This window comes from Thamnophis elegans, unplaced genomic scaffold (genome assembly GCF_009769535.1).
Source record: "Thamnophis elegans isolate rThaEle1 unplaced genomic scaffold, rThaEle1.pri scaffold_76_arrow_ctg1, whole genome shotgun sequence".
NCBI lineage: Eukaryota > Metazoa > Chordata > Lepidosauria > Squamata > Colubridae > Thamnophis > Thamnophis elegans.
Window position 1 is genome coordinate 319,689 of NW_022473906.1, and position 22,538 is coordinate 342,226.

Sequence of the window (22,538 nt, forward strand, 5' to 3'; positions counted from 1 at the left end):
AGTGGGCAGAGTGAGCCTGCAATACTACATTCTAACCACTGCACCACAATGGATCCACTAATCCTCTGGTCATCAGCAATTCCTAATAGAGTGGATTCATTTTTATTATTTGAAATAAATGTATTGCCTTTCCATTCATATGTTTAAAATGCAGACTACTTTTATGATTACAGTAACATTGACTGTGAGCAACAAATGACTTCTCGTAATGGCTTGATCCCTTCTTCAAATTTTATTTTGTTCCACAGCAGTGCAAGAATCCTCACTGTGTCAAGCGTGAAATGCTATTTAAAAATAAGGTGCCAGACTAGTGAAATTCAAATCTTTCTTCAGAGGCAGGCTGTTCTCTTTAATGTTCTGCAAAGGTTTTCACCTGAACAAACCTATTTTAGATTAGTGTAGAAAGAGCTCTCATAAGTTTTTTTTACACAATGTTCAGAAGTCAAATATTACCATGTGAATGTTAAGAGGAAAACTCATCACTGAGTTTTGCATACAAAGATGAAGGATGGAACGGCTTGCTTCGTGGAGTGTAATTAATTCAGTGATGCCCTCTTCAATCAATAACTGTCCAGGGCTAAGAGAAAGTACTAAAAGAAAACACTTGGCAGAATTTGACAAAATAATCGCTGCAATTTTTTTTCTGTTGAATTAAAACCATAGCTATGATTTCTGAAGAACTGGAAACAATGAGAAACAATGAGAAAACCCCCACTAAAATGTAAAGAAGGCAAATGGGATTTGCTTAATCTCCAAAACCAATGACCAAATCGGTTGATGGGTTTTGGAGCCACCATAAAGGCCTCCAGGGAGTCCATAAACCGGACATCAAGACAACTGGTAGCATTCTACGTAGGTGGACAAGATGCAGTTCTTCAAAGGACGGGGAAGACTTCCCCGGAGCTTCGTTTGATCCTCTGATATAAGTATTGCTCTCTCTGCGGCTTAGTTTTTGACTCCTGGGTGTCTCTGAACATGTAACAGACAGAAGAAAGAAAACCAAAACATTTTTTCTTTGAAACTTTTTTTTAAAGAAACTGCATACATCCAAGACAATTTAAATACCATGCAGTTTCAGTATATACAAATTGAAACTCTAGATGTAGAGATTCACTTTAGTGTTTTTTTCTAGATATTTACATTTTATCATCATCGTTTTCCATACAGCCATAATCTGTTAAATTACAATACTGGAAGATCACAGTCTCGACTGTCACCACATTCACTCCTATACAAAGACAAAACTATGTACATTCATTTTGACGGGAAAAGGACCTGGGAAATGTACCGGTTTCAGAATAACTTGGGAGAGCAACTGGAATCCTCATTTCTAGTCCTGCAACCATTAAGTTAAGCTGCCTAATCAAGTTCTATGCGGGACTGACATGCAGCCCTGTGTGCCTTTTGCAAGATTTACAATCCTTGTTCTTTCATAGAGATTAAGTGGGGGGAATGCTTCCTCCAAGAGTAGAAAATAGATGTCTGAGAGCTTCATGTGGACAACAGAGGCTTAGAAATAAACTGAATATGCTAGGAAAAAGACTGCCTCTCTCCATTTAAACAAAATACATCCTACTCAAGCCCTGGTGAAATGAATGGGAGTAGGGCAACAACAATAGCTTGTTTTTATCCATAGATTTTACTGGTGAAAATAGTTAAATTTGGCATAGCAGTGGCGTATAACTCTATGTTTCAGCTGACTCTGTAGGAGAAACAGCTGACTGTGCTTTAGAAAGAATAAACACCATTTGGTCTTCAAAAATAAGCTATTTTTCACCAAAGAGCTTTAGGGAATAATCAAGTTATTTAAACATTGAGTGGGTGGGACCTCAGCTGATAACTTTTGACTTTTTGAAAACGGATAGTTTTGTCCAATTCAACAATTTGCTTGTATGGATGGTAAGGATTGGAATAAAATATTTTGCACACAAAAACCTGAAAGTATTTGTATGCAGAAAGCAAAACAACCCTCCATTTTGATAAGCTACACCATACAGTTCCATTGTATGAATTAGTTATGCCCCATTTCTTGATTCCACCCATACACCTGCATAAAAAAAATATCGAGTTACTATTCCTTGGGTCTTCTAACATGGACAAAAATGCTTTCACTTTTATGGAAGATGATTCAAGAGAAGGAATGGCAGTACCTGGGGGCAGAGTGAAAAGGGGGCTCAGCCTAGAATCCCTACACAGTTCAAATGAACTAAGTCCATTGACCCTCATCTAACTAACGTAATGGTGCTGACCATTAGTGGAGAAGATTCTTATGCATGGGCTTTTAGCAGTTCAATCCAACCTTCATGTATGGTCCTGGTCTTTTACTCCTCATAGGTAAAGAGACAGGAACTACCTGGATTATCAGCAAAGTGAAATTAAAGTCATCTGGAAATTCAGATGTGCAGAGAGGATCAGTTCTGTAACCCATTAATTCTTCTCAGGAAGAAAGAAAGAAAAAGATAATCCGTGGTGGTGGTAAGAATAAGTCTTTGAACAATGGGGAGGAGCTTCACTCAAGGATTGGTGGACTGTAAAGCTGGTATGGTGGGCAAGCAGGTCTCCATTATTTCATAATGCTATGAAACTATGACAGATGAAAACTGGCTATGTTAAAATGAGTGTTTTCAAGGTGTAAAAAAAAACAGTTTATCTGCTATAGATTTGCTCTGTGCAAACCAGGCAAATAAATTAACATTTTCACTACCATCCCATCTCCACAGTCCTAGCGGTTCACCCAGCCTACTTCATCTGCTGACCACTGGTGGTGTCGTAATCTCTTTATTTATTTTTTTGCATTTTTTAAATAAAAAAAAACCAATACATGTACTTTTATCTAAAAACAAAGTACTCTATTATTTCATCTCCTTTTTTTTCTTATACCCAGAGTAACATAACTAGACAAAACCAATCTGTGTAAGAAAAAATGGATTTTCTTAGTCTAGCTTAATCACATATTCAGTGAGGATTGTAATGGGCACTACGGTGACCCAGGTTTTAGTTTGGAGAAGAACCTGAATCATTGCAGTCACCCATTAAAATGTGCTTCCATATACATGTTTTCTCAAAGAAAATTGATCAATCCAACCACTCTTTTGATTTAATCCTAAATAGATGAAGCCCACTGAAATCACCTGAACTTAAGTAGCCCTCACTTTAGAGGAGACCCCACTGAAACAGTACTTAAGTTATTGTCTATTTAAGACCTATTCAGTATAACAGTCTCCTCTAAGTACAACCACATTTAGATCTCAGATTATAATCTTACACCAGCGAAGGTCTGAGAATTAAAGCTGCCATATCTATAGTGATTTGCATGGATGGGCAAAACGTTCAAGATGGCAACGTTTCAACCTAAAAGGCATAGTCAGAGATGTTTAATCTGAACTAGATGTAGATCTTAGTAGACATCACCAAAGTGTTTTGATACAGTGGCTTCATAATCCTTTCCAATGTGCAAAGGTATTCTTATTAAAAGAAGACCAATATCATAAAATAAACTATAAAATATGATGATAAATAATAACAATAGCACATCTCTAGCCTTTTGCCAAATGCTTTGTTTCTCAATTTAAGACTGAGCCATTCACAACAGCATATTTAGTTATTTATACCAAGAAGCACTTTGAAGAATAGAAATCCCTCCTGTTAAAAGAAGAAAACAAAAATCAACATCCAAGCATACAGCATAATTAGTGTTCTCTTTAACTCGTGCCTTTTCTGTCCTGCACATTAGTGAATTGGAAAAACCTATGTAAAGCTGACAGGCCACGCCAGGACACGCTAGGCTATCGAACTGCTACACAGGACCATATGAAACATGAAATAGCCAGCAGGGCAGAAGGCAGTGTGACACGTTCCACTGTAGAAAATAAGCGTGCGATGACAAAGTTCTCCAATCTTGAACTCTTCCAAAACATTGCAGCAAAAGAATCATTTGAAGAAGAGAAATGGAGGGTGGAGAATCTTTCTTGGTCCTGTAGAAATCGAAGAGTAGCCCACCAGTCAGCCGAAGATCTTCCCGGGGTGGTGGGGTTTGGAAAGTCAAAGAGAGATGGATCCATTCCATTTCCCCAGCTCACCCCATCTAAGGTGCTCCACACAGAATGAAATGTTTGGTAGAAACGTTGTTCCAGAACAGTGACTTCGTGTCCAGCAGAACTTCTGTCAGTGCCAAATACCAAGGGCCTCAGCTTCCTTCAGAGATGAAAGAGGACTGACGGGATCGAAAAACAAAGACCACTAATGTGAACAAATGGCTTGGGGGCTCCATACAGCAGCATTTAAAATATAAGTGTGCCAACTCCAGGGATGATTCTTGCCAAGATAGCCTCAGTTGCCGAATGTTGTGCCAACAGATTGTACGAGGAAGTTATTCCCAGGATGAGAAAACTCACATTTCCTGCATGTTTTCATAGGTTTTTAGTTCAGTTCAGAAGATTTACCACTGTACGTAACAGAGAAATGAATGACATCAGCACTTATGGTTCTTTTTCCATTTTGCTCTCAAGATGGCAGCATATTCCGTTCCTATGGCCTGTGAAACCTAAAACAGTGAAGAAGAAAAAGCCCAGACAAATGAGATAGATTACTACCAGCATTAGCACCCATACTCAGAAGAATCAGTGACAAAACCAACCAAATAAAAAAAACCTGTAGTAATTTTTTATAGCAATAGCAGCAATAGCAGTAGACTTATATACCGCTTCATAGGCCTTTCAGGCCTCTCTAAGCGGTTTACAGAGAGTCAGCATATTGCCCCCAACAATCTGGGTCCTCATTTTACCCACCTCGGAAGGATGGAAGGCTGAGTCAACCCTGAGCCGGTGAGATTTGAACCGCTGACCTGCTGATCTAGCAGTAGCCTGCAGTGCTGCATTTAACCACTGCGCCACCTTGGCTCTTTTTAAAAAGAGGAGGGGGATTTATTTACTATAGTGCTTTAAGTCAAGGGTCTCCAAACTTGGCAACTTTTAAGACTTGTGAACTTCAACCAGTGGTGGGTTTCAAAAATTTTTGGAACCTCTTCTGTAGATGTGGCCTGCTTTCCGGGTCCGCTGGTGGAACCTCTTCTAACTGGTTCGGTAGATTTGACGAACCGGTTCTACCGAATAGGTGCAAACTGATAGGAACCCACCTCTGACTCCAACTCCTCAGCAGCCATGTTGGCTAAGGAATTCTGGTAGTTAGTCCACAAGACTTAAAGTTGGAGACCCCTACTTTAAATAAAATATGTGGCGATGTACTTGCCTCAGAAAATGGTTGACAATAAACTATCAGATCATAGAGAGGGCTGATTCCCAGTAATTACTTTTTTTTTAAATATACATTTTTATTACATAGACAACACATACACACAACAATAAAAAAGCGAAACAAAAAGGAAAAAACCCACACACAAAAAAAGCATCATCACATACAGCATGTCGTTTGGTTACAGGTGTTTTAACATCCATATTCTCAAATAACATTTACCATCTCAGATTTTTCATCTAGTATAACTAAATACCTCACTTTCATTGTACAGTATATGTTCAGTTACAATTAGTATTATTTTTTTTCCAGTAAATCATAATTCATTTACATTCTTGATTGTCTATTTGATAACAGTATACCTTTATATAATCCCCATCAGGGGTGGGTTTCTCGCCCCGTTCCAACCGGTTCGGTTGGAACGGGCCCGGCGGCGTCCTCGTGCACGTGCGCGGTGCACGCATGCGTACTAGCATCTGTGCGATGCTACAGCTGCTCCTGGAGGATCGCGCAGGCGCTGTATGCGTCCTGCGCATGCGTGGAAGCACAGAACTTGTCAAAACCGGGTAAGGAGCGCGGGCGAGCGGGTGGGCCCTTCGCCGTTCCCAGAAGTTACTTACTTCCGGGTTCGCTGACCAACCGGTTCCCAGGGACTGCCGTGAACTGATTGAAACCCACCCCTGATCGATCCCCATGTGATAGAAAAAAAATTACTTGTTCAGCAAGCTGCAATAGAGGACATGAGAGTACAGATAGCACTAATGTAAATATCACACACAAAATAATGTTTCCCAGCCTGACACATTCTATATAACTTGAAGCTGTAATTTCTATAACTCCCGGACAGCAGTCCCAACATAACTGATGGATGCCAAGCTCTAAGAGACCGTTGAATTGGAAGGCAGGACATTAACTCTACCATGAACTTAACGGTAGAAGGATTTGTGGCGTTATTTTTGTCAGGTGAAAAAAAATATCTGGGGGCTCAGATGAGAAACAAGAAAAGGGAAACTCAGAAGTGTCGTATGATGTGGAACTGTTGTGAAGATTAGGTAAATAGGAAGCAGTTCTCTTCAAAGTATCATTTATACTGTATCCCACTTTATTTACATATCTCTCGATTGCTGTACATAATAAATTTTTCACAGTGAGATTCTTCTGACTCCAGGTTGTAACATACCCTCCAAAAAACTACCTCTTCCTCCTCTCTTCTCCTTATCAGGAATCTATGCCTTTCTTTTTTTTATAAAGAAATGCAAGGTTTTTATTTCTGCTTATTAAGAGTAGTACAAAAGCAAAATTCAGCAGTGGCATCTTTGGGGCATTCTGACAATCGCTGGAAATGGAAATGAAAGATTCTTTCAAGAATTTAGCTATGTTTCTTCCCTGTATATACAATTATCAAGTAGAAAAGAACCCGAGGAGATCATTCACTATGTTAATATTGGTTAATAATATTGAGTATTATTGAACAATAATAATGTTGAAATAGGTCTGATTGCCCACGTTCAGCCATGACAACACCCTGGGTGATTCTGAGTCTGTCTGTGTATGAATCAGGGGTGGGTTCCTGCCAGTTCTAACCTCTTCTATAGAAGAGGTTCCACAAATCTACAGTGCCGTTTAGAACCGGTTCCAGATCTCTCCCCCCGCCCGTCCGCACATCATCAAGATGAAGAGCGAGTGGAGGAATTTTGGGAGTTGAAGTCCACAAGTCTTAAAGCTGTCAAGTTTGAACTCCCCTGGGGTTTTTTTCCTAAAGGGTTAGGGGTGCGAGGGTCTTGTAACTTGACAGCTTTAAGACTTGTGTGCTTCAAATGCCAGAGTTTCTGAGCCAACATTTTGGTTGCTAAGCAAGAGCGTTGTTAAGTGAGTTTCACCACATTTTACCACATCCACCCAGTCACATGGCTGGCAAGCCACTCCCATCCAGTCACATGGCTGGCAAGCCACTCCCACAAAGCAGGCCACACCTACAGAAGAGGTTCTAAAAAAATTTGAAACCCACCACTGGTCTGCATCTCTCAGCCTAGCCTTTCTCAGAGGTTGTTGCAAATGGAAATAAAATGGGAGGAAAAAGGACTACATACGCTGCTTTGAGCAGGAGAAAAATCTAGCTAATAAGATAAATAAGTAAGATATAGGAATAGGGTGGTTTTTAAGAACTTTTATTTAAAAGAGTATTATCTTACCTTGTTAAATGCCTGCTTAACTCATGAACTTCCATTTCAGTGCTCTTAAATTCATTTAGCTCTTTGCGAATTGCTGCCTGCGTAGGACAAAAGAGTAAGCGATTAGCCCAGCTGAAAAGAAATATGTGAGTAAACTACACGAGGAACAGCTGAACTCTGCTGCTAAGGTGAGGTTGTGGAAGATAGTTTCGCGTCACGTGTCACTCTTCCACGGGGAAGAGGATTTCAGGTGGAAGAGACACCCACCACACTCGTATACATGTCAATAAATGAGGAAATGTAGGCTTGTGTGGAACCAACCAGAGTTATTATGCAAGTGCATGATAACAAAATTAACTAAAAAAACTAGAACTAAAAAATAACGAAAAAAAATGGTAAAAAGAAAGGAGAGGGGAAAAAGAAACACCATACAATTCTGGCTCCTCTTGGGTAGGTCTTATGAACTTTCAACCAGCAAGGATGATGTTGAAGTCACTGCCACATTAAATAAATTTCACTACATCCTCTGGTTACTGGTTCCCTCCAAAAATATCTGAGATGTTTCTTCAGCTTCCTGGCTGTTTCTGAGGCTTGTCCTACTTACTTTGTCAGCAGCTGTTAGCCTTGTCCATGGTTTATCTGCCCGTCTGTCGTAGTCCTGAGCATCTGCCACTTCTACGTAATCACTAAAACGGATGAGGATTTTCCTCTCTCTCAACTCTTCCACCGTAGGCCTTTGACTTAGCTGTAGGAAGAGCAAAATAGGAAAAGAATATCCAAAATGTTCTTCTTTCCAGCAGACATTTCCAAATGTCTTAAACAAAAGAGCCATCAAGGAAAGGCTGCTTTATTTTCAATAGCAATAGCAGTTAGACTTATATACCGCTTCATAGAGCTTTCAGCCCTCTCTAAGCGGTTTACAGAGTCAGCATATCGCCCCCACAGTCTGGGTCCTCATTTCACCCACCTCGGAAGGATGGAAGGCTGAGTCAACCTTGAGCCGATGAGATTTGAACCGCCGAACTGCAGCTAGCAGTCAGCTGAAGTGGCCTGCAGTACTGCACCCTAACCACTGCGCCACCTCGGCTCTAAGTTAATTTTACCAGTAGTTCTCGACTTATGACCACAATGGAAGCCCAAGTTTCCATTGTTAAATGAGACAATTGTTAATTGAGTTGGGCCTCATTTTATGATCTTTTTGCCACAGTTAAGTGGATCACTGCAGTTTAAGTAAATCATGCGGTCGTTAAGCAAATCCAGCGGTCCTCCCCTAATTGACTTTGCTTGTCAAAAGCTGTCCGGGAACGTTTGTAACGGTAATCACATGACCCCAGAACAATGCACCTGTCATAAATACATGACAGTTGCCAAGTGTTTGAATTTAGATGATGTAAGTAAGTAAGTAAGTAAGTAAGTAAGTAAGTAAAATCTTTATTACGGTCAAAGACCAGCAATACACATTAGTTTTTACACTATATTAAAAAATACTAACATTAAAATATAATTAAAAAGTGCTGACATTAAAAGTGGATAATAACATAATGGTCCAAAGATTGTTAAAGGTATGTCCAGATAATTGGTACGAATTTAAGATGATGTGATCATGGGGATGCTGCAGTGGTCATAAGTGTAAAACCAGTCATAAGTCACTTTTTTCAGAACAGTTGTAACCTCATATGGTTACTAAACAAATGGTTGTAAGTCAAGGACTCCCTGTATTTCCTCGGAACTATTATTTGCTGTTTAATTATTAGAGAAAACCGTATATCATGCATAGTGGGATGAGGAAGACACAACCTCAAATAAAGGGGTGTGAGCCCCAGGATCATATGTAGTGGATAGCCTGATTTAAAAACCCTTGTAAAATAATCTGAATTTCTACTCCTCCTTTTCTGAGGAAAACTCTCCTCTGCTTTTCTTCCCTCTTTTAGACTTATCCAGATTCTTTCTCTCTTCTTGTTCACTCTTTCTCTGTCAGAGTATCAAAAGAGGCAGCTCCTTTCAGCTAGAATGTTTTTGTGTGTGTTATCCACCCAAAAGCTATTCATCTTTACTTTTTCCTCTGGTAATAAAAAGACAGTACGGATCGAAAAACCTGGGACAATTCCAAATCAAAGACAACGAGGCTATCCAGACCTTCTGCTGGTTTGCAAGAAGTGGTGGGATTCAAATAACTTAACAACTGGGTCTCTGCCCTAATGACCAGCTGGGTAGGCGGGGCTCGCTGGTCATGTGACTGGGTAGGCATGGCCAACTCACATCGATGGGCGCTTCGCCTTAGCTGTTACAATGTAACAAGGGTTAACGAGAGAGGCAGTTTCTGTAAGCAGAGCAATAAAGGTTAGGCTAGAAACAACACCAGAATGTTTCCTTCCTGCCTTCCTTACAGGATTAGCCCTGTAAAGTGGGGAAAAAACAAAAGATTTCTTCCAGCAACCGGTTCTCTGAACTGCTTAGAAAGTTAACTGGCTGGGGGGGGGGTGTTGGGGGGGAGGGGGGAGGGGGGAGGTTAGATTTTAATGTAATATGATTGCACATGTATACTGTCTTCTCTTATTTTTTCTTTAAAACTAGGATATGTTAAGTATATTGTTATGGAAGTATAAATGCCATCAACATAGATTGGAATTTGCTCAGAAGCGGAAATATACCAATGAGAGGAAGAGTGGGAAACAGAAGGGAGAAGAAAGATGGGAAGAGAGGGATAGGAGAGGGTAAGGGGGGAAGATGAGGAGGATAAGGAGGAGTGGAATGTAGAGAGAGGAGAAGGAGAAAGGAAGGGGAAGTAGAGTAGGAAAGGATGCTGGAGGGAAGAAAGGAGGTAGGAGAGAGGTAGAAGAAAGAGGTGTATGTATGGCGAGCAGAAGAGCTAATAATGGGTTTTTATCTTTTTGGGTGTTGATGACAAGAGGAACTGATGTAATTGCTACTTAATATAATAGGATACTGGCTATGTAATAGTATACATGTGATTGTATGTTATGACAATGGAAAATAAAAAAGTATATTCAAAAGAAAGTTAACCACCGGTTCTCCTGAATAGGCGCGAACTGGCTGAATCCCACCACTGTTTGCAAGGGATGGTTTTAAATTAAAAAAAAAAACAAAACTCAATGGTACATACATAGCACAGTATTCTCTGTGGTCATTGTAACACAGCAGTTAAAACTTGCCTGCAGACACCCTTTTGATTGGCTCGGTTAAGGGAGTCTGATTTAAGCAGCTATTAAGAGACACTCTTCTGAATGTGGAAAGGGACAGTGAAGGAAAATCAGTATAAAGAATGCAGGTGTAACATCAGGATATTGGATGCTCCATGAGCAACAGAGGAAATCTCTGGTGGAATGAAGACAGGCAATTTGTTTCAAATGCCGTATTGGATGTAATCAGAAATGCTGATATTGAACTCAGGTGGTAGGAGAATTGTAAATGAGGTGAGATAGCCTTCCTATGGAAAACATAATGTCCCCACAGGCTGCAGAGAAACAGCCAAAGTTTGCAGTCTTATTTATTTCTTAACTTTGTTCACCGCCCATCTCACTACAAGTGAGTCTTATAACCAGACTCACCAGTCTTATAACAATTCCAGTAATGTTAGGGGCTCAAAGTAATATATGCCTAGAGAAAGAGGAATGCACATTGAGTTAGAGAGGAGATATGGAATGACCTCTGCCTTAAATGGATCTACTGCTAGTAGATGGAGCAGTCTGGTGAAAAATTAATGCTGGAACGAATAGGGCTGATTGTGCACTACTGTGACCTCCAACCTGAGCATCCTTGAGCATAGCTGATGTAGAGAGTGGAGATGATGACCTTATTGGAGAAAGAGGAGATCTGTTGCCAAAACAATGAGGAGAGAGGTTTTGCTTAAATCCAAACAATCGAATGAAAAAAATGTTTCAGACCTCCCTAATCCACGTTATTATAAAAGGGGAGATAGTAAGGTAAACTATAATCAGATTGGCAAGATGCTCTTACTGTAGCCAATCTTAATAAAAGTAGTTTAAATCCTAATATAGAGTTGATTTCTTGGACTGATCTACACCTTGGGGCTAAAAGGTTTATATCTATTTGTCATTCAGCAACTCAAGATCAGTAGGCTTAGTGAGAAAGTAGTTGACTTTCTATCCCCACTGAGAAATCACAAGTTGAAGCTACTTGTTATATAAAAAAAGAGTTTTCAAATAAAAATGTTTTCCAGCTAAAGGCAGATTCCCCCTAGGCAGGGGTATCAAACTGGCGGCCCGTGGCCCGATGTGTCATGCACAGGCCAGGCCCACCCCAGCTTTGCAAAGGGGGAAAAATGTCACAAAATGTCACAAAATGTCAAGTGATGGCAATGCGATTCGGCGAGTTTGACACCTGTGCTCTAGAATGTTTTCATAGGTTACATGGAAGAGAAGAAATAGATCTATGGACTGCTTATTGATATGTTCAGATTGATGTGCTATTTCTCTTTCACTCTCTCACACACACATGCGTGCACGCGCGCGCGCACACACACAAACACACCGAACCCCAAGAAAATGTTGGGTTTTACACCCTGAAAGAAAATCTGACCTTTTTGGAAAATGCACATTAAAAAAAATCTTTGTACTTCTACAAAGGATAAAAGTAAAAAGCACACATACATTTGCCTGGTGTTGTAAATTCACTTGTTATAAATGGGTTTCCTTCTCATAGTGTTGAGTAACTTTGAACTGCCTGCATCAAAGTCTACATTTTTTATTATTATTGTTGTTGCCACTATGGTAACCACCCAGTGATTATTTATTTTCCATTCTGTTCATAAGCTGAATAAGTAAAACAAAAATCCCCTGAAAGCCCTTTTTAAATATCAAAGATAGGACTATAAGCACAAAATATGCAAAAGTAAATTGGATTTGTGCTATCTTTGTTCATGTTAAAATGCTATTCTTTTCCCACTTTCAACATAAACTAAGGCTTATATGTTAAGGGTTCTGAGGCTATTATCGAATGTCAAGACTTCTCAGAGTTTATCATTGAATGCTATTTAAACGAAGCAAGACCACTAGCTTACTATAAAAGTAGACTTAGGTTACAGGACTGCAGAAGAGGAAGAGAAGAGGAAGGAGGAGGAGGAGGAGGAGGAGCACTTTAAGGCATATTAAGGGCAGTCAGTGTGCTATGGCCCTATCAGGGGTGGGTTCCTGCCAGTTCTAACCTCTTCTATAGAAGAGGTTCCAAAAATCTACAGTGCCATTTAGAACCGGTTCCAACTCCCTCCCCCTGCCCATCCGCACATCATCAAGATGAAGCGCGAGAGGAGGAATTCTGGGAGTTGAAGTCCACAAGTCTTAAAGCTGTCAAATTTGAACACCCCTGGTGGGGTTTTTCTAAAGGGTTAGGGGTGCAAGGGTCTGGTAACTTGACAGCTTTAAGACTTGCGTGCTTCAAATGCCAGAGTTTCTGAGCCAACATTTTGGTTGCTAAACAAGAGCGTTGTTAAGTGAGTTTCACCACATTTTACAAGTTGGCCATGCCCAAGCAGTCACATGGCGGGCAAGCCACTCCTACTCGGTCACATGGCTGGCAAGCCACTCCTACCTGGTCACATGGCCAGCAAGTCACTCCCACAAAGCAGGCCACACCTACAGATGAGGTTCTAAAAATTTTTAAAACCCACTACTGGGCCATATGTGCATTGTTATAATTTTCTGCTGGGTTATATCTGCACAGTGCAGGAATCAGTCATTAGATAATTTAATATACAACAAAAAAAAACCCCTCCATTCTATTTAGGTTAAGACATGATGGCAAGGGCTCAGATTGGCTCTGAGAAGACAAACAGGAATAAAACTGGGATCCTTATTCTGACAAACTCCAAATTCTATTCCCTTTTTATCAGAACCACAAGTGAACCAAATGTGACATCTATGTCTGAAAGGCTGATGAAAGATTGTTACCTAATCTTTCTAATCTTTCTATCCTCTGGCTAATCACACCACTCTCAAGATCCCTTTATCTCTAACATTCCCTGCTGATTTGAGCCAATATGAGGGAAGCAAAGAAAATTTGCTGGCCTTCAATTGATTTCTTCCTATTTCTTGGTTTTCTAAATGGGAGGGAAGAGAGCTGTTGTTGTGGTACGGGCTGGTTATAGAGGTACATGCAAATGTTAAAGTTGATCAGGGGTTGGTTTCTCGCCCCGTTCCAACCGGTTTGGTTGGAACGGGGCCGGCGGTGTCCTCATGGACGCGCGCAGTGCACGCATGCGTACTAGCGTCTGCGCGACGCTCCAGCTGCTCCTGGAGGATCACGCAGGCGCTGTATGCATCCTGCGCATGCGTGGAAGCGCAGAACTCGTCAAAACCGGGTAAGGACCGCAGGCGGGCGGGCGCGCCCTTCGCCGTTCCCGGAAGTTACTTACTTCCGGGTTCGCCGACCAACCGGTTCGCAGGGACTGCCGCGAACCGGTTGAAACCCATCCCTGAAGTTGATGGATTGCACAGACTAGAGTTTAAATAAAAATGATTATCGTATATTATAATATACTTTCTCATTTTTTTTAAAAAAAGTGTGCTAAATAAGAAAAATCTAATAAATATAGCCTTTTGATTGATAAAAGATTTGGAATAGCCAGTTTATCTATTAGAATCTGTGTCCAGATTAGTGAATGGCTGATTTAATATTACAATTAATCAAGCCAGCATTGGATTAAAAAAAATATCAAACATTATGGCTTCATTTTTAATTTTCCTTTGCCTTCTCCTAAACGGAAGAGTCAAACTGAGTATTTTGTTCTTGATGTTTTGACACACCATGTATATTCACTCAACGCAATTCATAAAAAGTCACCAAGTTTTGGGATAGACCTGTCTTGAGAAGTGCAACAGAGAACGTTACTTAGCTATGTTGTAAACTGATTCTACTTAAACCTCAGTTACAAAAGTTGTTTATACAACACCTTTTCTATAATGTGTTCATAGCACACTTAGTGTGAATCAATGTACAATGAACAAAACAATGAAGAGGAGATAGACTGTTCCTGAACAAAGGGTGCAACTAAATTACTGAATCTTTTCATCCGTTTTGACTTTGGGTGCTAGACATATTTATTGAGCAATCCTCCATCATTAATTTCTCATTCATTTTGGGTGGAATTTTACTGGAGATTTAGATTGTATCTTGGATTTAGCCACTGTCCAACCATTGATTCTATTTCTTTCTCCATTAAAAAGTGTGTTTAAAAGACAGAGTTAGCTCCATAATGCCTTTTGAAGAAGATTGTTTGGAATATTGTATCCCAGAATATCTCCAACCAGAGCTGAGATCTGGATCATATAATCCAGGGGAAATATGCATCTGCTTTAAAGAGCTGAAGACAGGAACTTTCTCACATTCTTACTCCTATCTAATATGAAGAAGTGCCTTTTTAGAATGAGCTGCAAAGTACTGCAAAACCTTATTTATAATTCCAATTAAATCTTCACACATACACACAAGTATGAGTTAAACTTGTAGTTTGTATATTTTTCATACATCAGAATCTTTTCTGTTCTTTTTTTCACTAAAGATACAGAAATGTATGTGTCTCTGCATGGATGTGTATGTATTCCAAAAATTTAGGCTAATATTGAGTGCTTTTATTTTCAAAAAACATTCACTAACTTTTCCTTATTCCCTTATTTTCTGTCTAAAAAATAGCAAAGATCATTTGTTGTCCTGGGATTTAAACACACATACTATATGCCTATTAAAAGAAAAAAATAGGGGACACACCATTGCATGAACTTATTAAAACAAAAAACAAGTTTGATTTACCAAACCCAGTGTGCAATTTGCAACATCTCGAGTGTTTGAAAACCTTTCCTCAATTTTTGCAGCTCCAAGCAGTTTATTGAATTCCTCACGGCTTTGTGACGGCTTCCTCTTCTGGTTTCTCTATCCACATTTAGGGCTTCAAAGCTATTATCAAGAGAAAATGCCTCAAGGATTCCTTGTAAGGAATAAAGTGTTTGGAAAATATGCTTTTCAGGAAACAAACACATCAAAGATGTATATGGTAAAGAATATCTGCTTCAAAGCTTCGAGGTTGCCACAAAGGACAAAACAAAGGAATTTCTTACCTTACGGGTTAATCTTCTCTTGATCTCTCGTTTTTCTTCCTGTTCCTCTTGCTCATTCCGTGCTAGAAAAGATTGACAAAATTCTAAATTTGCATGCATTTTTAAAAAATGGCAAAGGATGATTACTGCTCCTTGCTCATTTGGATATAAATTTCTGTACATCTTAAAAATATTCAAATTCTTCAGTCTCTAATTGGGAGCCACCCAGAATTGGTTATAAGATGGGTAGCTATATAAATGATTTCAATAAATAAATAGTTATATGTTAGCGTGCATTTGACAGAAATCGTGTACAATGCCAAGATATTGTCAATCTCTGCACTTCAAGATTTATTAACTACAAATAAAAGTATAGATTAATCTTGGCAGGGCAAACAATAGGGAAGAGTTTCTAGGGAAAGATAGATGGAAGGTTGATAGATGGAAGAATATAATTTAAAACTAGTTAAACTTAGTGAAATTTATTGACAATAGATATAGTTTAAATAAATAATTGATAATGTTACTAATGTATACAATGTGTAGTGTTATGATGAGTATAATTGGATATGAATATTTTATGGTACCCATGTAAGGAAGATTAGAAATCCATTTGGATTATATATAAAGGTTAATAAAAAAAAAAAGAACCAAGTTAGATACAGTTAAAGTTTTGATTATTAGGGGGAAAATGTTATGATACAGGATATAGTCAAATAAAGGAGGGATAAGAATAACAACGTATATATAGATATGGGTATAACATAAGGAAACTGGACGTAAATTTTAAACAGTGATTTGGAAAGGAGGATTAGAAAACTTTGTTATTAAATATTATGGATGTTTAGCTAGAATAGGACATAAGGATTTAGTGTTAGTGGAGGATTTTAGAAATAGTAATTGAAAGGCCAGTATGTGGTTATGTATTAAATTTTGGTATATTTTATGATGAAGGATGCTTAAACAATTACAGTCAAATGAAAATGGAGATATGATGATGGTGACATGTATAAATATTTCAGTTAAAATACTTGAGTTAATATGAATTGTGTTTGTTGACTGTGGAAGAGATGCACGAAAGTTTATTTGTAACCAACTGATACACTTTCTACAGCATGTAAAGAAGGATGTTGTATTTGTTTTAAATTTTAAAAAAAATATTAAAAAAAACAGTACAACCCACAAAACAAGATGGCTCTGGGCACAATATACATTGAGAAAGAGAAAATAATAGATACACCCAGCAAGGGACCACATCAATCAAGATCTGGGAGAACAGCCAAATTTTCAAGGCTTTTTGGAATGCCAACCAGGTTGGAGCCACATGGATTTTAGAGGCCTCATTCCACAGGCAGGCTCTGGCCAGGTAGAAATCATGGGAGAGAGGCAGTCAATTGAATAACTGACCTTACACATATAGGGCTTTGGAGGTAATGATAAGTACCTTAAATTGCACCCAGAAGTAGCAACCAGCACAACTTGCAGAGCAGAAGTGTCACACAGACATAGTGAGGCATGCCCATCATTGCTCGTGCCTCTGTGTTCTGGACCAGCTGAAGATTTTGAATTATTTTCAAAGTCAGCCCCATAGAGAATTGTTGTGGCCTAGCAGGAGCTGTTGGAGCTGCCACCAGACTCCGACAGCGAGGGGCCCTATGAGTGGAGGACCCTGGACAGGGTTCCAACTCTGAGCAGGGCGCAGAGAGGCTGGTTGGCCACCAGGAGGCTCCTGGGCCTTGAACCAGTGGGGAGCAGACAAGGAGAGTGATCCGGACGCCAACAGTGAGTTGTTCCTGGATGCACAGCACCGAAGAGCTAATAGGCGTCAGGAACAGTTGTGCAGTTACAGGAGGTAATTGCACTCAGCTGGTAGTCATTAGGCTCCTCTCCAGACTATAAAAGGACTGCTTGTGCACACACTCCTTTTGCAGAAGTCAACACAGGAACTAATGTGGGAGAACATTATTGTGAGCTTGGCAGGCTGGATTGCTGCCACGGCTTATCTGTGTTTATTGCTGCCCAAGCTTGTCTGTGCCAGTTTGCTGCCAAGGACCTGTCTGTCTGTTAATTAAATGACGTAACTTATCTTTGGCTCGGAGTGTGTTTGTGTGGGACAAGGGGGGGGGCACAACAGAGAACACTTTGCGCTAGCGAAGCCTCGAGGTGACAAGATCACGTGTGTTTATCTCAAGGGCATCCTGATTCCAGCTTGTAATTGTCAAGAGCGCATTTATAAGACTGATCACAGAGGAGTGAAAGCAGATATATAGTTGGCTTGGTTCTCAAAGCATGCATGCTGAGACACATTCTTACTAGCATTCAGTTATTAATTGCATCAAAATACCAGTCATTTCGCTGGAATTTATGTTCACGCTGCTCTGCTTAAGATTGATGTCCTACAGCAAGAGGAGTGTAATTAAACTATTTTCTCTCTTTAATTATTGATAGCTAAGTGTCTTAAACTATTTTTAAGTCAAATATATTTGTGCCACCATGGGTTTTGCTGAGGATGATATATCATTAATTCAGGTTGTACAACGAAAACTCTAGCATAAGGGGGGCGGGGTGGCTTTTCTGTTAAAAAAAATGTGCATGAAAATGTAGTTATATATTTCTGCAAGAATGACTTGCGTACTATTCTGAGATATTTGGCCAAGGCTCTACATCTTTATCTAGGATTAGCTCCATTGCATTTTACTGGATCGTTTTTCAACAGGCATAGTTTAGATTATATTTTTGGTTGAAATCCATACAGCGTCTTAGATGTAAACACACTGAGGTCCCACTGTGGGGAATATTTCTGAATAAATCTGTATAGGACATTTTGGTAAAAGAAAAAGAGAAAACGGTCAACCTTTATTTGCATATCCTGGGATGACCTCAGTATGTTCTCATTTCAACTTTAGGCTAAACCACCAAAACATAAATATGTCTTCTTGATAAGCAATCCCTTTTGGGTAATAATAACAGTGCAAGAGCATAATGTATGCCTGGCTCAGGTGGGTAAGAATGGAAGAATGGAAACTCCATCCTGGATGGATCCCCTAGAGCAGTGCTTCTCAATCTTTTCTTCACCAGGAGCCCCCTTTGAATACTTTTGGGATCATGGACCATGGCCATGGACACCCAAGACTTAACATTTAAATCATAACATTTCTTCAAACCTTCATGGACACCCTGTGAAGATATTGCAGCTCCCTCAGGGCTCTGCAGACCACAGTGTTAGGCCTGCAATTATATTCCTTTTAGAATTTTGGCCTGCCACACTTTCTCTTCTTTCATTATGCTGTTTCATTAGTATAGTCGATGGGAGGGGGGAATAGACAGGAGTAGGATTGTGGAATGTATTGTTTTCATTCCTTTCTAGAAGCTCAAGGTCATCTTTTGTCTCCGTACTTTTACACCTGGACTGGAAGCAGCTGGGTGTGGATGCCAGCGTGGAAGAAGAAGATTGGACCATGTGATGGATTGTGGGTGTGGGGACAAGATCATGAACTTTTAACTGGGTGGGATTCTGATGTCATTTCCAGTATTGGGATTTCATAGCACAGTGCCAAGATGTCTGCTTTATTAAATTGGAATTTTAAGGATCATTTTGCCTTGGACTTTGATTTAATTCTACATGAGACTTGGAACGCTGACACACAGCTTGAGAACTACCACCAGGAGTGGGCTTCAAAAATTTCAGCAATGAGTTCTTTGCCTGGTTGCTGGAAGGGCATGGCCATGGTGGGTGTGGCCTAGTCAGCCTCCTGCACCACATGGGGGGGCATTTTCCCCTTCCCCAGGCTCTGGAGGCTTTCCTTGAGCCTCTGGGAGGGTGAAAACTGCCTTCCCTGGGCCCGTTTCTGGCCTTCCAGAAGGCCTGTTTTTCCCGCTCCCTGATCCTTCGTGCGGACCCTGTACTTACCTCACATCCAAAACAGGCCGTGTGGAGACTCCCGAGAGGGACAGAGTGGGGTGGGCGGGGCCAGCCAGGGGTGGGTTTGGAGGATCTCCAAACTGGCCATAACGTTAGCTACAGATTCTCCTGAACCTGGGCGGACTTCTAGCAGCCCACCCCTGACTACCACCCTAGAGCCATGTTTCTCAACTTGGAAATTTTAAGATGTGTAGACTCCCATTTCTATAATTCCCCAGACAACATTCTGGGAGTTGAAGTCCACACTCCAAAAGGTTGAGAAATACTGTTCTACCCTGGGGCATACTTACACTGTATGATTTTTCCTTAATTTAAATGTAAGTTTGAAGCTACTTACGTTTGAGAATATTCCTCTGCTCTAATTCTTCAGCAGTCGGTCTCTGGCTCAGCCGCCTGTAGAAAAATTTCAATTTCAATTTTTTCACCATATCAGGACCTCCTCCAGCCTTCAATATTTGCCAGAGTCACTCTTCAACAGATAATGCGAGAGCTCAGGAAATGACATTGTTCCTATGTAGATACGGATATTACTGAGTAAAACGTAACACTTGTATTTTCCTTTATTGCCAACTGAGGGGAAACCAAACGGATTGTGTCATATTAGGTATTACCCCTTCAAGCTAACCAGTGGAGAGTTAGATGAGGATGATTTCTTTTACTTAATTTCCTTCCTTCTATGCTAGCTTCCTGACTGTCATCAGTGTGACATCAGTTCTGTGTTTTTATTGTTGTGTGACCCTCCAAACTACCAGGCATGGTAAGTAACTATGCTCCGATTAGGACTTTTCCTTTGTTCTTCAGATCAAGCTTTCCATCTAAAAACCTGTCTTCAGATTCTGGAATAAAACCTGGAGGAGGATAGAAGGTGAAATGAGATGATCTTCAGCCAAGAGGAAGGTCATCAGATTATGGGTGGCTGCCTTAAAGTAAAGGTAAAAAGTTGTGTGCTGTGAGCAGTTGTGGTCATCTTGTGCAAGGATTTCAATCTGCCAATTCAACATAGACCTTTCGACCTGTTAAACCAAACTAAATATTGAGCAACTTCTTAATAGCTGGGAGTATGTTGTAAATAGAGTCACATCTGATTGTTTTTGTTTCCTAGCTCAGAAATATGAGGAACCTGTGTGGTATGGTGATTAAGTTGCTGACTAGGGATTGGGAAATCCAAGTTCAAGTCCACCCTTAGCTATGGAAATTCTCAATCTTCTCAATTCTTTTTCAACCCAACCTCTCTCACAGGGCTGTTGCCTATTGAAGTTAAAAGTGCTCAGTGTGCCATCTTGAGCTTCTGGTTCCAAGTGTGTGGGGAGATATAAATCTAACAAATAAACATAACAAATCACCAAACAGCCTTCTGACAATAGAAACAGTGAGCAGTTTATAGTAGACAGTAGTTGAAGAAGAACCCAAGAGATATTACTGTACTATGAGCACAGGAGAACCAATTCCAGTCCAGTAACCAATTTCTCTGCATCATTTTTTTCTCTCTCCAGGTTGTAACCAGTGGTGGGTTTCAAATTTTTTTCGAACCTACTCTGTGGGTGTGGCCTCCTTTGTGGGAGTGGTTTGCCGGCCATGTGACCTGGTGGGAGTGGCTTGCCGGCCATGTGTTCTCTCTCTCTCTCTCTCTATCTTTCCTTCCTTCCTTCCTTCCTTTTGTCTCTCTGTCCCTTTTTTCTTTCATCTCTCTCTCACTTTTTCTTTCTTTTTTCTTTATTTCTTTCTTCCTTTCTTTGAGTCTGTCTGTCTGTCTGTCTGTCTGTGTGTGAGTGTGTGTATGTGTGTGTTAGTGGTGGGTTTCAAAAAAATTTGGAACCTCTTCTGTAGGTGTGGCCTGCTTTCCGGGTCCACTGGTGGAACCTCTTCTAACCGGTTCGGTAGATTTGACGAACCGGTTCTACCGAATAGGTGCGAACTGGTAGGAACCCACCTCTGGTTGTAACCAAACTTTTAACCAGGTTACTGACTGAACTTATTTTCTGAATTTGAGTTCTCAATTTACAAGCATTCATTTAGTGATCATTCAACGTTTCCATGGAACTGAAAAAAAGTGACCTACAACCAGTTTTTGCATTTACAAATGTTGCAGCATCTTCTCTGTCACATGATTTGAGTGCCTGGCAACTGGCATGGGTTTAGAACTGATGCAAGTCTCCTGCAGTCATGTGATTGCTATTCCTGACCTTTTCCAGCTGGCTTCTGGCAAGCAAAGTCCTTGGTGGAAGTTGGATTTGCTTAACAACCACATGATTCCCTTAACAACAGTGATTTGCTTAACAATCATGCATGGCAAAAAAGGTCATAAAACCAGGTGTGACACTCGCCTAACAACTGCCTTGCTTAGCAACGCAAATTCTGATCTCAACTCCGTAAGCTGTCACCGTAAATAAAATAAAACACAAAAATAAAACAATTAATTAACAATAACAACAAAGCCAAGACTAAAACAAACACAGGTTCGCCTATTGTGCAAACACAGATACAAATTCTTTCTTCAACTATATGGTGGTGGCACAGTGGTGAGAACACAGTATTGCAGGCTATTTCTGCCGACTGCCAGCAGTTTTGCAGTTCGATCCTGACCAGCTCAAGGTTGACTCAGCCTTCCATCCTTCTGAAGTCAGTAAAACGAGGACCCAGATTGTTGGGGGCAAAAGGCCCCAACTGCTTAGAGAGGGCTGTAAAGCAATGTGAAGTGGTGTATAAGTGCTATTGCTACAGTGTTCTTTTTATGCATCTTTTTCCTTTTCCTTAAGCGAGAACTCAGTACTCTACAATACTCCAACAAGACCCACATTTAACAATTATTAGATAATTACTGTGTTTTAAATTCAGGCCTTCCTCATTTTAATAATCAGAATAAATTCATCCAAGGCCTGGCATTTTTCAGAGAGTGCAATGTTATTATGCCATCTAATATGCTTCCAGTTTGTGATAACAATTCCTTGTTTTTTTACTTTCATCCATCACTATCTCTATTGAGTGGCTCAGTGGTTAAGATGCTGAGCTTGTTGGCTGGAAAGCCAGCAGCCCGGGTTTGAGACCAGAACACCAAGACAGAGGGTAAGCTCCTGTCCTCACTCCAGCTTCTGCCAACCTAGTGGTTCAAAAGCATTCAAATGCAAG

At 40.2% G+C, this 22,538-nt stretch overlaps 1 protein-coding gene across 1 annotated transcript in view; it reads right to left on the reverse strand.

Moving 5' to 3' along the window:
* Window positions 1-22,538, reverse strand: part of LOC116523631 (phosphatase and actin regulator 1) — a 64,635-nt gene continuing 42,097 nt past the window's right edge. The window contains exons 7-11 of the mRNA XM_032238744.1: window positions 19,750-19,805; window positions 15,512-15,573; window positions 8,026-8,166; window positions 7,443-7,519; window positions 1-4,543 (exon numbers count right to left, since the gene is read on the reverse strand). Coding sequence (XP_032094635.1) covers window positions 4,528-4,543; window positions 7,443-7,519; window positions 8,026-8,166; window positions 15,512-15,573; window positions 19,750-19,805 — 352 coding nt within the window. The 3' untranslated portion in view covers window positions 1-4,527. The remainder of the gene's footprint in view (window positions 4,544-7,442; window positions 7,520-8,025; window positions 8,167-15,511; window positions 15,574-19,749; window positions 19,806-22,538) is intronic.